This window comes from Salvelinus sp. IW2-2015, unplaced genomic scaffold, assembly GCF_002910315.2.
Source record: "Salvelinus sp. IW2-2015 unplaced genomic scaffold, ASM291031v2 Un_scaffold1910, whole genome shotgun sequence".
Classification (NCBI taxonomy): domain Eukaryota; kingdom Metazoa; phylum Chordata; class Actinopteri; order Salmoniformes; family Salmonidae; genus Salvelinus; species Salvelinus sp. IW2-2015.
The window spans coordinates 43,339-60,645 of NW_019943270.1; the positions used below are offsets into that span (position 1 = coordinate 43,339).

Consider the following 17,307-nt stretch of genomic DNA (forward strand, 5'->3'; position numbering starts at 1 on the left):
TTGAGATAATGGATGTGCTGAACATGCTGGGGATGAGTTTGGATTGGTCTGCCATGGAGCATGCTTCTGTCTATAACGTGAGCTCTTCAGTATGGCTGACAGTTCTTTCTACCACACTATCGTTTTTGAAAGAATAGCGTTAGCCAACGAAAAGGTGCTATCGACAGATCAGTTGGAAGAAGTGTAGTCATAAACTGTTTTCTCTGCAACCGCACGGCAAGCGGTACCGGAGCACCAAGTCTAGGTCCAAAAGACTTCTTAACAGCTTCTAACACCAAGCCATAAGACTCCTGAACAGCTAATCAAATGGCTACCCAGACTATTTGCATACACAGCTGCCTACTCTTTGTTTATTATTATGCAAAGTGACTTTAACTCGACCTACATGTACATATTACCTCAATTACCTTGACTAACCGGTGCCCCAGCACACGGTACCCCCTGTATATAGCCTCGCTTGTTGTTTTACTGCTGCTGTTTAATTAGTTGTTACTTTATTTTAAAAAATTTACTTAACACTTATTTTAATTGTTTTATTCAATTCTTAAAGCATTGTTGGTTAAGGGCTTGTAAGTAAGCATTTCATTGTAAGGTCTACCACACCTGTTGTATTCCGCGCATGTGACAAATAACATTTGATTTGATTTGATGTAATCATTAGTCCAACAATTGCAAACAAGAGTTTCTATTGGACAAATTCAGGTATGTTTATCCCCATTTTGTTCCGTTTGCTTCCGTTTAAGAAACATATTTTTTTTCAACAGAATKGGCGGAATGAATTCACCCCTGATCATGCATAAACAGAGTTACCTATCATAACAGCCACGTTGTGTTTCTTCTCTTCCCTTCGCTTGATGTCAATGCACAACACATCAGCTGTATTTGACCAGGCGAAAGTAACCTTTCTAAACACAGCCTACATCATTGTCACCATATTAAGTAAAGTAACATCATAGTCAGCATAGCTAATATAACTAACGCGTTAGTAAACCCGGAAGCCAAGATGGCGTCGCTGTGAGAGGGTGTATTTACTCGCTCTTCAAAGCAACATTGAGGGTTAGGTGATAGCGGGCAGCATTTTCACTTTTGGATGAATAGCGTGCCCATAGTGAACTGCCTCCTACTCTGTCCCAGATGCTAATATATGTATATTATTATTACTATTGGATATAAAACACTCTGAAGTTTCTAAAACTGTTTGAATGATGTCTGTGAGTATAACAGAACTCATATGGCAGGCAAAAACCTGAGAAAAAATCCAAACAGGAAGTGAGAATTCTGAGGCTGGTGGATGTTCAACTCATCGCCTATTCAATTCCCTGTAAGATATGGATATGTTTGCACTTCCTACGCCTTCCACTAGATGTCAACAGTCTGTAGAACGTGGAATGAAGCCTCTACTGTGATGTTGAGCCGGATGGGAGGTGTTTCAGTCTTTCAGTCATTGGTCTGGCAGAATGCCAGTTCCTGGTCACGTGCATTCCAAACGATATCGTCTTGCTTTCCATTACTTCTAGAGACACAAAAGGAATTCTCCGGGTGGAACGTTATTGGATAGTTATGATAACAACATCCTGAAGATTGATTCTCTACTTAGTTTGACCAGTTTATTCGACCTGTAATATAACTTTTTGAAGTTTACGTCCGAGTTCGCCTGCATCTGCGCGAGAGTTTGGACATGTGCACTAAACGTGCTAGCAAAAGTAGCTACTTAGACATAAGTAATGGACATTATCGAACAAAACAACGATTTATTGTGGAACTAGGATTCCTGGGAGTGCATTCTGATGACGATCATCAAAGGTAAGGGAATATGTATGATGTAATTTCGTATTTCTGTTGACTCCAACATGGCGGAGAAATGTTGTTATATCTGAGCGCCGTCTCAGATTATTGCATGGTGTGCTTTTTCCGTAAAGTTTTTTTTAAATCTGACACAGCGGTTGCATTAAGAACAAGTGTATCTTTAATTCTATGTAAAACATGTATCTTTCATCAAAGTGTATGATGAGTATTTCTGTTATTAGATGTGGCTCTCTGCAATTTCTCCGGATATTTTGGAGGCATTTCTGAACATGGCGCCAATGTAAACAAAGATTTTGGGATATAAATATGCACTTTATCGAACAAAACATACATGTATTGTGTAACATGATGTCCTATGAGTGTCATCTGATGAAGATCATCAAAGGTTAGTGATTCATTTTATCTCTATTTCTGCTTTTTGTGACTCCTATCTTTGGCTGGGAAATGGCTGTGTTTATCTGTGGCTATGTACTGACCTAACATAATCGTTTGGTGTGCTTTCGCCGTAAATCCTTTTTGAAATCAGACATGTTGGCTGGATTCACAACATGTGTAGCTGTAATTTGGTGTCTTTCATGTGTGATTTCATGAAAGAGTGATTTTTATAGTAATATATTTGAATTTAGCGCGCTGCATTTTTTCTGGCTTTTGSCCAAGTGGGACGTTAGCGTCCCACATACCCCAGAGAAGTTAACAGTCTAATTTTGGCTATCAATGTTGAAAGAAACTAACTATAACTTGTTTTAGGGATATAGGATACGTTTAGAGTTCGTTTTTGTCAAGTTGAATGGGAAGAACACGACAGAAAGACAATAGTAGACGGAATATCCAAGTCTCACAGAAGATGGCAGACATGCTAGCTAGCCACAACGAGGACCAGAGCAGCATGGATACACAAGAAGCCGCAAACTCAAACAAGAGAAAGAACAAAACTGACCAGGATGAAATCCTTGCAACCTCTTTACCTCAGACCCCAAGTAAAAATCCACCGGTGAAAAAAGTAAAAGAGGACATTTCCATGTCTGAACTTTTCTCTGCAATCCAGTCCATGTCTACTAAACAAGATGRCACGCTCTCCAAAGTGTCCATCATAGAGTGGGTTTACTGAAGAAACATCAAAGAAGATTGATAATTTGTCAGAAACTGTCAGTCAGCTACACAAAATTGTGAAAAGATAACGTTCCTAGAGAATGATTTGAAGAAACTGCAATACCAAAATAATGAGCTGTGTGAGAACGTAGCTGAACTTCAAAGGTCCTCTCGCAGGTGGAATCTGAAAATCCAAGGTGTAAAAGATGGAGAGGATATTAGGGAAGCAGTCATTAATATCCTGGGAAAGGTGGCTCTGTGCATCAAAGACAAGCTAAGAGACGTGGGACGTGAGACTTGGGAAACGAAGATCTGATGGACCCCCTCGCTATATAATTTTGCGCTTAACTATGCGCCATTACAGGGTCATCATCTGGAAAATGGCCAAGGGGAACAAGTTTCTGGATGAGAAGAAGCTCCGCATCAAAGAAGCTCTGATACCGCAGGATCAGACTGCCAGGGAGAAACTGTGGCCGCTTATACAGAGGGCACGACAAGAGGGAAAGAAGGCTGGGTTCAAGGGCCCACACGCGTTTATCGAAGGAAGAATGATTACTGGGTAACTCTGTTGACATTAACCAAACTGGAACTGTGAGTACTGCCAAAAGTACAGTTAACATACTGCCACGAGTGAATGTACCGTTCGAACTACAACTGATGAACACTTGCCAACTAAAAAAAATAGGAAGTAAATAGATTTGTTATTCTGTTAACCACCGCTACCTCAGCTGAGCGTAGTTTTCCGTCGGAGTGATCCTCTCAAGGTTCACTGTTTGTTTTATTGTTCATATTACTACTTCTGTATTCTAATTTGAGTTCTTTCTGTTTTTAATGCAGGAGTTTGTTTTCAACTCACTCAATATCGTTAGTCTGAATGCTCGGGTTTTGAGAGATCTTACAAAAAGGAAAGCCTTATTTTTATATTGTAAATGCAGTAACACAGATTTTGTCCTTCTTCAAGAAACTCATTCGGGTGAAAGTGATTTGAAATTTTGTAAATCACAATGGGGGATCATGGCCTATTTCAGTCATGGATCACACCATTCTGCTGGTATTTTGACACTTATTCACAAGTTTAAAGGTGGCATTCTAGAATCCACATCTTCACAAGACGGCAGATGGGTCATAGTAACTGTTAAACTTGAAAATGCTATTTTCATCATTTGTAATGTGTATATACATAACTCACATGCTCCAAATATGACCCTTTTTACCCAATTTACTAGGAAAGTACAGGATTTAACTTATTTGGGKTGGGGGGCAGTATTTTGAAGTTTGAATGACAAATGTGTCCAAAGTAAACTACCTGTTACTCAGGCGCAGAAGCTAGCATATGCATATAATTGGTAGATTTGGATAGAAAACACTCTGAAGTTTCTTAAACTGTTAAAGTAATGTCTGTGAGTAAAACAGATGTGATATGGCAGGTGAAAACCCGAGGAAAATCCATCTAGGAAATGGGATTTCTTTGATGTGAGTGGTTTTCCATTGAAAGCCTATTGACTATATAAGGGGTTAGGGCCCAGATTGCAGTTCCTATGGCAAACACTAGATGTCAACAGTCTTCAGACATGGTTTCAGGCTTGTTTCTGAAAAACAACGAAGAATAAGACCTTTTGCTAAGTGGTCTATGGAATCATGCAGTACTGGTTTGCGCGCGTGACTGTGTGCCCGCTCTTCGTTCTTTTTCCTTTCTATTGAATACGCTATTGTCGGGTTGAAATATTATCGATTATTTAGATCATTTACACCCTGAGGATTAGTTATAAATATTGTTTGACATGTTTCGACAAACTTTACCGGTACAATTAGGATGTATTCGTCTGCATGTTTTGACCGCCTTTGAGCCAGGTGATTACTGAACAAAACGCGCCAACAAAACTGAGTTTTTGGGATATAAAGAGGGACTTTATCGAACAAAACAACCATTTATTGTGTAGCTGGGACCCTTTGGATTGCCAACAGAGGAAGATCTTCAAAAGTAAGTGATTTATTTTATTGCTATTTCTGACTTTCGTGACTCCTCTGCTTGGTTGGAAAATGTTTGTATGCTTTTGTAAGCGGGGCGCTGTCCTCAGATAATCACATGGTATGCTTTCGCRGTGAAGCCTTTTTGAAATCTGACAAAGTGGCTGGATTAACAAAAAGTTAATATTTTAACCGATGAATAACACTTGTATTTTCATGAATGTTTATTATTACTATTTGTGTAATTTGAATTTGGCGCTCTCCAATTTCACCGGATGTTGTCGAGGTGGGTCGCTGGCGGCACGTCTTGCCCAAATTAAGCAACAAATACTCAGAGGTTTTTCTAATTATTTCAGGGGATTTTAATGAAACACCTGATGCATCTGTTGATTGTTTTCCTCCTAGAACGAGTCAAAGCCCTCAAAATAGCAATATTATAACTACCATATGCAAAGATCTCTGTGTTGAGGAAGCCTGGCGTTATTTCAATCCGGATGCTAAGGGTGTGTATGTATGCTACCTGAACCAATWAAACTATGTCATGTAAATCTAGAATAGACGTATTCCTAATTTCCCTCTTTTTGTTACAACTTGTTATAGATGTAGATCATCAGTTGGCTCTCTTTTCTGATCATCACTTGATTTCCCATGAATTTACAAGCTACTAAAAGATCAAACGGTATTCGAGGATATTGGAAATTAAACGACACACTTCTTAAAGATCCTACTCTCATTGGAAACATCAAATTGTTAGCCAAAGATATTTTTGCAAGAAAAGACTTGGGTCATGGAAGTAAATGGGACTTTTTCAAATATAAAGTCAGATTTGTAGCCATTAAATGTGCCAAAGAGCTGATGTACTTAAATAAACTTAGAGAAAAAGAGTTGATGAGAAAACTTGACAGTTTTCTAAAGAAAGATAATCTTTCTGAAGAAGAGGAGTCTGTATACAAGTCTTTAAAACTAGAATTAGAACAGCTTTACACAGATCTGGCAAAGGGTGCCTTTGTAAGGTCAAGAGCAAAATTGATTGAAGACGGGGAAAGAAAACCTAGTTACTTTTTTGCACTTGAAAAGAGAAACCTACAAAAGAAAATCTATAACTGCACTRAAAATTAACATTGTTTTATGCAAAGATCCCATTACAATAACATCCTTTGTCAATTCATTTTATGAAAACCTTTACAGCTCTCATTTTCAGGAAGATGGTTGTGAAAACTACATTTGAAAATATGTTCCTGTAATTGAGGATGATATCCACTCAGTTTGCGATTCACCTGTGTCAATTGGAGAAATTAGAGAGGCTCTGAATTCAATGAAAAAAGGGAAATCACCTGGCCCTGATGGCCTATCAGTTGAATTCTATAGACAGTTTTGGGAGTTACTAGAAGACCCGATTTTTAACATGTTTCAAGATTGCATCAAAAGTGGGGAAATGGTCTCCGCTATGAAACAGGACCGTATTTCATTAATTCCGAATCCCGATAAAGACCCTTCTCTCATTGACAATTGGAGACCAATTACTTTATTAAATATTTATTACAAATTGATTGCTCTGGTTTATGCCAAAAGATTAAAGAAAGGAATAGATACCATTATAAATGAGACTCAAACAGGATTTATGAAGGGCCGTCACATAAACTCTAACATTCGTTTAGTCTTGGACCTTATAGATTATTCAGATGCAATTGACTCAGATGCGATTGTCTTATTTTTGGACTTCTGTAAAGCCTTTGACACAATTGAACATGAATTTCTCTTTAGGTCACTAATTGGATTCCGTGAAAATGTTATCAAAGTCATTCGCATGTTTTACAATGCCCAATTTCGCCATTTTTATTCATTTTGGTTGTGGAACTTCTATCTCTAGATATTCTGAATAATGCAAATTTGTATGGCTTAACCATTTTTAACAAAGAAATCTAAGTTTCCCAATTGGCTGATGATACAACTCTTTTGTTAAGAGACAAAGACCAGGTCGCCCATGCCCTTAATGCTATAACTGCATTTTCTGTTGCATCAGGATTAATGCTGAATGTTTGTAAATGTGAAATCTTATGTTTATTTGACTCTGATGATAAAGAAATAGAAAATATTCCTGTAAAGGACTGTGTTAAATATTTAGGAATACATCTGTCAAAAAACACTCAGTCAGACAACATATGAATTTCTCTCCTAAAATTAAGAAAACCAAAAATATATTTAATAATTGGCTACAAAGAGATCTTTCAATACTTGGGAGAGTACTTCTGTGAAAGACAGAGGGACTGTCTCGTTTTGTGTACKCCTCATTATCTTTATTTGTAAATCCTACTACTTGTAAAGAGATCAATAAGACCTGTCTTGACTTCATCTGGAAAAATAAGTCTCACAAAGTAAAAAAAGTCAGTCCTGTGTAATAAAAGAGCTGAAGGAGGTCTGGAAGTGTTGGACTTGTGGCATAAATAACACTTTCAAGATCAACTGGTTGAAAAGAGGTTTCAATATCGTATTTCATTCCAAATAATGTGTTTAATAAGTTGGGAGGTCTTCAATTTTTACTGAAATGTAATTGTATTCCTGAAAGATRACCCACTAAATTGGCTAGGTTTCACCAACAAGCTTTAATGGCCTGGAAAATATGTTTCTTGRACAATTTTCCCCCACATAAAGCTCATTTGTAGAATAATTCAGACATAACTGTAAGGAATAAGTCATTGTTCTACCCCAGCTGGCATGAGAGGAATATTGACTTTGTTCTTGATGTTTTCGACAACGAGGGTAATATTCTGAAACATTATAATAAGATYTTTTCAAAATGATTACAATTTACACTAGAATTGTATTATTTTTTTTGTATTACTTTATATTTTTTGTATGTTTAAGTATTTTCTCGTTAATACCTACATTCTGTTTTATATGATGTAACAATGTAAATTGTTGATCTGTATTTAGAATTTTTTTATTTTTATAATAATAATAACATGTTAGTACACCCACTACAATCATGCAGTAACGTTAGTGTACAGCCAGTTAGTTGTTACACAAGCGGGCGGACACAGGCAGAGGACGTCCTCTGGAAGTTCTCATAATTACTGTGTAAGTCTATGGAAGGGGGTGAGAACCATGAGCCTCCTAGGTTTTGTATTGAAGTTAATGTACCCAGAGGAGGACAGAAGTTACACCATGGTGCTACCCTACAGAGTGCTGCTGAGGCTACTGTAGACATTCTTTGCAAAATAGTGTGTTTTAATCAGTTATTTGGTGACATAATTATATTTTGTTTAGTTTTATCTAAAAGTTATTACTTTTTAAATGTTTTACAATTTACATTTTTTATGAAATTCTCTGAGGAGGATGGTCCTTCCTTTCCTCCTCTGAGGAGCCTCCACTGSCGCCGAGTAAGCGTCATCTAATAATTACAAAATATTTATAATATATGCAAGTTACCACTTCACTGTACCATTTACACCTTCTGTATCCTGTGCATGTGACAAATYAACTTAGATTTGATTTGATATAGTGTGTGTTTACTACATGACCTCACATGTGAATCCTTAAGGAGTAGTGTTAAGAGGGTGTGAACGATGCTGAATGGGTGTAGACAAAGAAGAGCTCTCCAGTAGGTGTACCAAACCAATCAAGGACCATTTTCACAAACGTTTCAAAGCAGAATGACTTTCCCATTGTTCCTCAAGCATAGTGTATGATCTACCATTTTCTAGCTCTGCGTCTCTACTTTGATCCAATGTATAAAAAAACAAACATCAAATGTTGCTACATTGGTCACATGTTGGTCACATGTTCTCTTTTACAGCAACGAACTGGGGAAGAGTTACAGGGGGGATGAGGAATGGGATGAATGAGCCAATTGGAAGCTGGAGGAGATTAGGTTATCGTGAAGGTATAATAGCCAGATGGGAAATTAGCCAGGACACCAGGGTTAACGCCCCTACACTTATGATAGGTGACATGGGATCTTTGTTGACCACAGTCAGGACACCCATTTAAARGTCCCATCCGAAAGACGGCACCCTATGTAGGGCAATGTCCCCTTCGCTGCCCTGGACTGACCCTGCATAGTTATCCTATCTAAGTCTTGAGCAGTCTCCAATCCCAATGTAAAGGGAGACTGAGCATTGAAACTGTGACTTGTTTTGAAAATGGCCCTTCAGCCGAAAAGTTGACAACATGAACCTTCATCAGAAATCATTCTGTGTTTTTACTTTGATAAATCCATACTTGGATCCATACATTTGAAACGTTTTGACTCCATACTGTACATGGTGTCATAAAGAACAAGGGGACGGGTACCTTGTAATGCTGGGCGTTGTGGTTCCGGCTGAACGGATAGAATGCTCCGACCTGCATCCAACGACGACACAACTCTTCTGACACGTCGTCAAAGAAACCGCAAATATCAGCACCAATCTGAAAACACACACACACACACACAACACGGGACAAGACAGAACGTTACATACACCGACACACTCACTAAAAAACGAACTCAGGAAAACACACAGATAGAGCACTTGAAACTATACAGCAGGGGCTGGAATGGAGTTGTTTATCTTGTCTCATATTGCTTTCCATTTGTTAAAACAATTCAATAAGGCTAAATTGGCAGAATACATCTATAGTCTGTTTTGGTAATTGCATATGGTAAGCATAAAAGAGAATACCCAATCAATGGCCGTTCCTTTGAGAGCAGTGTGTTTGAGTGTTGCTATTGTTTGATAGCAGGGCACTTTAACAGCATGCTCAATGGGAGGACATCGATCCAAATCCCCAGTCTCCCTATGCCAGGGTGTGTGTGGTGTTGGTGTTGTGGGTGTGGGTGTGGTGTGTGTGTTGTGTGTGTGTGGTGTGTGTGTGTGTGTGTGTGTGTGTGTGTGTGTGTGTGTGTGTGTGTGTGTGTGTGTGTGTGGTGTGGTGTGTGTGTGTGTGGTGTGTTGTGTGTGGTGGGTGTGTGTGTGGAGAAAGACAGAGTGAGTTTGAATGGGTGTGTGGTGCCAAACAAGAATTGGAAAACCTCTTGGACAGAGTCTCTTCAGGACTGTGATTGGCAACTCTAACACTCCCTGACACAACTGGAGGTGTGTTGTGTGTGGGGTGGTGTCTGTGGCGTGTGCGTGTTGGATTCTCACTGACGTTTGCAATGTTACTTGTCTGGAGGCCCGAGCCAAACGGCTTCTAACCATTCTAATATCTCATCAGTAAGTGTTTCTCACTAACCTGCCTCTGTCTCAGCTGTGGTAGTAAAGAACCAGCTTCCAATCAAAACACGTGTCAGTCTCCAAACAGACAAATAAACCAACCTGTTAAATCAATGGATGACGGTATCAAGCTGTTGGACATCACATTGAGGTACTCACGTAAGGGATTCCGAACAGGCCAAACTCCAGCATGCCAGGTATGGCCCACTTGATGTCGTTCCAGTTTGCAGCATTGTCGCCCAGCCAGTGGCCGGAGTACTTCCCCACTCCAGGGAAGGACGAGCGGGTCAGTATCAGGCTTCTGTTCCCCTCAAACACACGCTCTAGAGCACTACAGGGAGAGTAAGGGGGAGAGGGAGGGGTGTGTAGAGAGAATGAGAGAGTATCATCATCACTGCTTTACTGCTCTAATTAGCTAGCTAAATCGAACGTCCAATGATTTTCATGACAATATCAGGTTCTGATGATATTTACAAAGTGTGTCTCCTGACAATAAGGCTTTTTAATTAGCCCGAGAGAGAAATAGACAGAAGAAAAAAATAAAAGTCAGGACCAAAGAGGAGTGGAGCTAGCGAGCGGTATGCTAACAGGATGAGTCAGCGATGGAGGAGGCCTCTCAGAAGACAATGCAACTCAAAGAGCTGTGTCAGGATTCACCGCTGAGACATAACTCTGTGTGCGTGGTTATGCGTGCATAGGGATTTAGCTCCGAGAAACAACAATCCTCATTTGACTATCCTACCCAATGACAGCGCCACAGGCCCTATGTTTAATGATGCTCTATTTATTTAGACAAATCATCACAACTCACCTCTAAAACATCAGGACAGTTCAGCCTCACTCAGCACATAGCAAGGCCTCGAACTCAGCACATAGCAAGGCCTCGAACTCAGCACATAGCAAGGCCTCGAACTCAGCACATAGCAAGGCCTCGATCAGCACAATAGCAAGGCCCGAACTCAGCACATAGCAAGGCCTCGAACTCAGCACATAGCAAGGCCTCGAACTCAGCACATAGCAAGGCCTCGAACTCAGCCACATAGCAAGGCCTCGAACTCAGCACATAGCAAGGCCTCGAACTCAGCACATAGCAAGGCCTCGAACTCAGCATAGCAAGCCTAACTAGTTTTTACAGTGATAAGGATATACGCTGGTGGAATTCAAGTACACCCGACTAAATAGTCCATTCTATGGCAGAACTTCAGTACAGTTCTACACACATAGTAAGATCCCTACTCACTCTTTGGTGGCTAGAACCATGGCGTATCCATAGAGACTGTGGACATCATAGTGGTTTCCCCAGGTATGTTTAGCGTCCATACACAGAGTCTTACTGTACAGCACTCCATCCAGGATGCCTGAGGAGGAGGAGGACGGAATGAGAGAGAAGCGTGGAGGAGAAGAAACTTTTTTTGTCTGCAGATTTTTGATATCTCTCTCCTAAACATGTCAATCAACCAAGGTTATCAAAAAAGAGACATCAAACAAGTTTGTGTTTCCTGTTAATTAAAAACAAGAGAATGTGGCTCCTTTCATCAGAGATACTAGTGTACTGATTTTGGCTTAATAAACAGCCTTACTAGGAGTGAAGGGACGGTTACTAAACAGCCTTACTAGGAGTGAAGGGAGGGTAGTTGAGGGTTACTAAACAGCCTTACTAGGAGTGAAGGGAGGGTAGTTGAGGGTTACTAAACAGCCTTACTAGGAGTGAAGGGAGGGTAGTTGAGGGTTACTAAACAGCCTTACTAGGAGTGAAGGGAGGGTTACTAAACAGTCTTACTAGGAGTGAAGGAAGGGTAGTTGAGGGTTACTAACAACAGCCTTACTAGGAGTGAAGGGAGGGTAGTTGAGGGTTACTAAACAGCCTTACTAGGAGTGAAGGGAGGGTAGTTGAGGGTTACTAAACAGCCTTACTAGGAGTGAAGGAGGGTTACTAAACAGCCTTACTATGAGTGAAGGGAGTTAAACAGCTTACTAGGAGTGACGGGAGGGTTACTAAAATCAGCCTTATAGGAGTGAAGGGAGGGTTACTAAACAGCCTTACTAGGAGTGAAGGGAGGGTAGTTGAGGGTTACTAAACAGCCTTACTAGGAGTGAAGGGAGGGTAGTTGAGGGTTACTAAACAGTCTTACTAGGAGTGAAGGAGAGTTACTAACAGTCTTACTAGAAGTGAAGGGAGGGTTACTAAACAGCCTACTAGGAGTGAAGGGAAGTTTACTAAACAGCCTTACTAGGAGTGAAGGGAGGTTACTAAACAGCCTTACTAGGAGTGAAGGGAGGGTTACTAAACAGCCTTACTAGGAGTGAAGGGAAGGTTACTAAACAGCCCTTACTAGGAGTGAAGGGAGGGTTACTAAACAGCCTTATAGGAGTGAAGGGAGGGTAGTTGAGGGTTCTAAACAGTCTTACTAGGAGTGAAGGGCGGGTAGTTGAGGTTACTAAACGTCTCTAGGAGTGAAGGGAGGTACTAAAGCCTTACTAGGAGTGAAGGGAGGGTAGTTGAGGGTTACTAACAGCCTTACTAGGAGTGAGGGAGGGTTACTAAAACACCTTACTAGGAGTGAAGGGAGGGTTACTAAACAGTCTTACTAGGAGTGAAGGGAGGGTAGTTGAGGGTTTACTAAACAGCTTACTAGGAGTGAAGGGAGGGTACTAAACAGTCTTACTAGGAGTAGAAGGGAGGGGTTACTAAACAGCCTTACTAGGAGTGAAGGGAGGGGTTACAAAACAGTCTTACTAGGAGTGAAGGGAGGGTTTAAAACAGCCTTACTAGTAGTGAAGGGAGGGTTTACTAAACAGCCTACTAGGAGTGAAGGGAGGGTTTACTAAACAGCCTTACTAGGATTGAAGGGAGGGTAGTTGAGGGTTACTAACAGTCTTACTAGGAGTGAAGGGAGGGTTACTAAAGTCTTACTAGTAGTGGAAGGGAGGGTTTACTAAACAGCCTTACTAGGAGTGAAGAGAGGGTTTACTAAACAGCCTTACTAGGAGTGAAGGGGAGGGTTCCTAAACAGCCTTACTAAGGATTGAAGGGATGGGTAGTTGAGGGTTACTAATACAGCCTTACTAGGAGTGAAGGGAGGGTTACTAAACAGCCTTACTAAGGAGTGAGGGAGGGTTACTAAACAGCCTTACTAGGAGTGAAGGGAGGTTACTAACAGCCTTACTAGGATTGAAGGAGGGTAGTTGAGGGTTACTAACAGCCTTACTAGGAGTGAAGGAGGTTACTAAACAGCCTTACTAGGAGTGAAGGGAAGGTAGTTGAGGGTTACTAAACAGCCTTCCTAGGAGTGAAGGGGAGGGTTACTAAACAGCCTTACTAGTAGTGAAGGAGGGTTACTAAACAGTCTTACTAGGAGTGAGGGAGGGTTAACTAACAAGCCTTACTAGGAGTGAGGGAGGGTTAGTAAACAGCCTTACTAGGAGTGAAGGGAGGGTTACTAAACAGTCTTACTAGGAGTGAGGGAGGGTTACTAAAACAGCCTACTTAGGAGTGAAGGGGAGGGTTACTAAACCAGCGCTTACTAGGAGTGAAGGGAGGGTTACTAAACAGCAGCCTTACTAGGAGTGAAGGGAGGGTAGTTGAGGGTTACTAAACAGTCTTACTAGGAGTGAAGGGAGGGTTACTAAACAGTTCCCTTTATAGGAGTGAAAGGGAAGGGTTACGGTAAACAGCTTAACTAAGGAGTGAAGGGAGGGTTACTAAACACCCTACTAGAGTGAGGGAGGGTTAGGTTGAGGTTACTAAACCAGCCCTTAACTAGGAGTGCAGGGAGGGTTCACAACAGTCTTTACTAGGAAGTGAAGGGAGGTTACTAAACAGCCTTACTAGGAAGTTGAAGGGAGGGTTACTAAACAGCCTTACTAGAGTGAAGGGAGGTTTACTAAACAGCCTTACTAGGAGTGAAAGGGGAGGGTACCTAAACATCTTACTAGGAGTGAAGGGAGGGTAGTTGAGGGTTACTTAAACAGTCTCTTACTAGGAGTGAAGGGAGGGTTACTAAACAGTCTTACTAGGAGTGAAGGAGGGTTTACTAAACAGCCTTACTAAGGAGCTGAGGGGAGGTTACTAAACAGCTTACTAGGAAGTGAAGGGAGGTACGTAGTTGAGGGTACTAAACAGCCTTACTAGGATTGAAGGGAGGGTTTACTAACAGTCGTTACTAGGAGTGAAGGGAGGGGTTACTAAACAGCCTTACTAGGATGAAGGGAGGGTTACTAAACAGTCCTTACTATGGAGTGAAGGGAGGTAGTTTGAGGGTTACTAAACAGCCTTACTTAGGGTGAGGAGGGTATAAACAGCCTTACTATGGAGGTGAAGGGAGGTTACTAAACAGTCTACTAGGAAGTGCAAGGGAGGTTACCTAAACAGCCTTACTAGGAGTAAGGGGAAGGGTTACTAAACAGCCTTACTAAGGAGTGAAGGGAGGGTTACTAAACAAGCCCTTACTAGGAGTGAATGGGGGGTTACTAAAACAGTCTTACTTAGGAGTGGAAGGGAGGGTTACTAAACAGCCTTACTAGGAGTGAAGGGAGGGTTACTAAACAGCCTTACTAGGAGTATGACGGAGGGTTTACTCGAACAGCCCTTCTAGGAGTGAAGGAGGGTTAACTAAACAGTCTTACTAGGAGTGAAGGAGGGTTACTCCAACAGCCTTACTAGGAAGTGAAGGGAGGGTTACTAAAACAGTCCTACTAGGGAGTGAAGAGAGGGTTACTAAAACAGCCATTTACTAGGAGTGAAGGGAGGGTTACTAAACAGCCTTACTAGGAGTGAAAGGGGAGGGTTACTAAACAGTCTTAACTAGAGTGAAGGGACGTAAGTTGAGGGTTACTAAACCAGTCTTACTAGGAGTGAAGGGAGGTTAACTAAACAGCCTTACTAGGGAGGAAGGAGGGTTACTAAACAGTCTTACTAGGAGTGAAGGTGGGTTACTAAACAGCCTTACTAGGAGTGAAGGAGGTTACTAAACAGCCTACTAGGAGTGAAGGGAGGGTTACTAAAAACAGCCTTACTAGGAGGTGAAGGGAGGGTTACTAAACAGGTCCGTTACTTAGGAGTTGAAGGGAGGTTACTAAGCAGCCTTTATAGGAGTGAAGGGAGGGTTACTAACAGCCTTACTAGAGTGAAGGGAGGTTACTAAACAGCCTTACTAGGAGTTGAAGGAGGGGTTACTAAACAAGCCTTACTAGGAGTGAAGGAGGGTTACTAAACAGCCTTACTAGGAAGTGAAGGGAGGGGTTACTAAACAGTCTTACTAGGAGTGAAGGGAGGGTAGTTGAGGGTTACTAACAGGTCTTACTAAGGAGTGAAGGGGGTTACTAAACAGCCTACTATGGAGTGAAGGGGAGGGTACTAAACAGCCTTACTAGGAGTGAAGGGAAGGTTCTTAAAACAGCCTTACTAGGAGTGAAGGAGGGTTTACTAACAGCCTTACTAGGAGTGAAGGGAGGGTTTACTAAACAGCCCTTACTAGGGAGGGGTTAGACTAGGAGTGAAGGGTTACTAAACAGCCTTCTAGATAAGGCATTAACTAACGGCCACGAGTGAGGGAGGGTTACTAAACCAAGCCTTACTAGGAGTGAAGGGAGGGTACTAAAAGCCTTAACTAGGAGTGAAGGGAGGGTAGTTGAGGGTTTACTAAACAGCCTTACTAGGAGTGAAAGGGAGGGTTACTACAAGCCTTACTAGGAGTGAAGGGAGGTTACTAAACAGCCTTACTAGGAGTGGAAGGGAGAGTTACTAAACAGCCTTACTAGGAGTGAAGGGAGGGTTACTAAACAAGCCTACTAGGATGAAGGGAGTTTACTAAACAGTCTTACTAGGAGTGAAGGGAGGGTTACTAAACAGCCTTACTAGGAGTGGAAGGGAGGGGTTACTAAACAGCCTCTAACTAGGAAGTGAAGGGAGGGTTACAACAGCCTTACTAGGGTGAAGAGAGGGTTACTAAACAGCCCTTACTAGGAGTGAAAGGGAGGTTTCTAAACAGTCTTTACTAGGAGTGAAGGGAGGTAGTTGAGGGTTACTAAACAGCCTTACTAGGAGTGAAGGGGGGTTACTAAACAGTTTCTTACTAGGAGTGAAGGGAGGGTTACTAAACAGCCTTCTAGGATGGGAAGGGAGGGTTACTAAACCAGCCTTACTAGGAGTGGAATGGGAGGTGGTTACAAACAACGCCTTACTAGGAGTGAAGGGAAGGTTACTAAACCAGCATACTAGGAGTGAAGGGAGGGTTACTAAACAGCCTCTTACTAGGAGTGAAGGAAGGTTACTAAACAGCGCATTACTAGGGAGTGAAGGGAGGTTACTAAACAGTCCTTTACTAGGATAGTGAAGGGGAGGGTTACTAACACAGCCCTTACTTAGGAGTGAAGGGAGGGTTACTAAACAGCTTATAGGAGTGAAGGGACGCGTGTTACTAAACAGCCTTCTAGGAGTGAGGGAGGGTTACTAAACAGTCTACTAGGATTGTGAAGGGAGCGGTACTAAACAGCCTAACTAGGAGTTGAAGGATGGTTACTAAACAGCCCTTACTAGGAGTTGAAGGGAGGGTTTACTAAACAGTCTTACTAGGATGAGGGAGGTTAGTCTGAGATTGTTGTCATCACATCCATTGATGGAGCCTTTCATGAATTAGACACCTCATTCATATCCTGTCAGGAGAATGCAGAGTTGGGATGTGTGGGATGTGGAGTCAGACTTGATACATAAATAATGTACAACCAGCATTAGTAGAATAGCTTACAATACCACAGAGCGTCGTGTTTGATTCTTTTCGAAAATCTGACCGTACTCAATCAGTCCACCACTCCCCTATACAAGCTTGGGGATTAGTGTTAGTCTGGAACACTGCCACACCTTGGCCAGACCTAGAGAAGAGAGGGAAAGATAAGAGGATTATGAGGAGGAGAGAAAGGTTAGTGTAGTCTGGAAACACTGCCACACGCTGGCCAGACCTAGACAGAGGAGGGAAGAAAGAGGATATGAGGAGGAGAGAAGGGTTTAGGTAGTCTGGGAAACACTGCCACACCTGGCCAGACCTAGAGAGAGAGGAAAGATAAGAGGATATGAAGGAGAAGAGAAGGGTTAGGTGTAGTCTGGAACACACTTCCACACCTGGCTCAGACCTAGAGAGAGGAGCAGATAAGAGGATTATGAGGAGGAGGAAGGGTTAGTGTAGTCTGGAAACACTGCCACCAACCTGGCCAGACCTAGAGAGAGAGGAAGATCAGAGGAATGAAAAGG

At 41.7% G+C, this 17,307-nt stretch overlaps 1 protein-coding gene across 1 annotated transcript in view; it reads right to left on the bottom strand.

The window, feature by feature from the left end:
* LOC112072389 (sucrase-isomaltase, intestinal-like) overlaps positions 1-17,307 on the bottom strand; it is a 78,486-nt gene that overhangs the window by 37,604 nt on the left and 23,575 nt on the right. Inside the window, 7 exon segments of the mRNA XM_070439780.1 lie at positions 9,157-9,273; positions 10,221-10,392; positions 11,302-11,419; positions 11,932-11,952; positions 16,653-16,697; positions 16,921-16,991; positions 17,077-17,102. Coding sequence (XP_070295881.1) covers positions 9,157-9,273; positions 10,221-10,392; positions 11,302-11,419; positions 11,932-11,952; positions 16,653-16,697; positions 16,921-16,991; positions 17,077-17,102 — 570 coding nt within the window.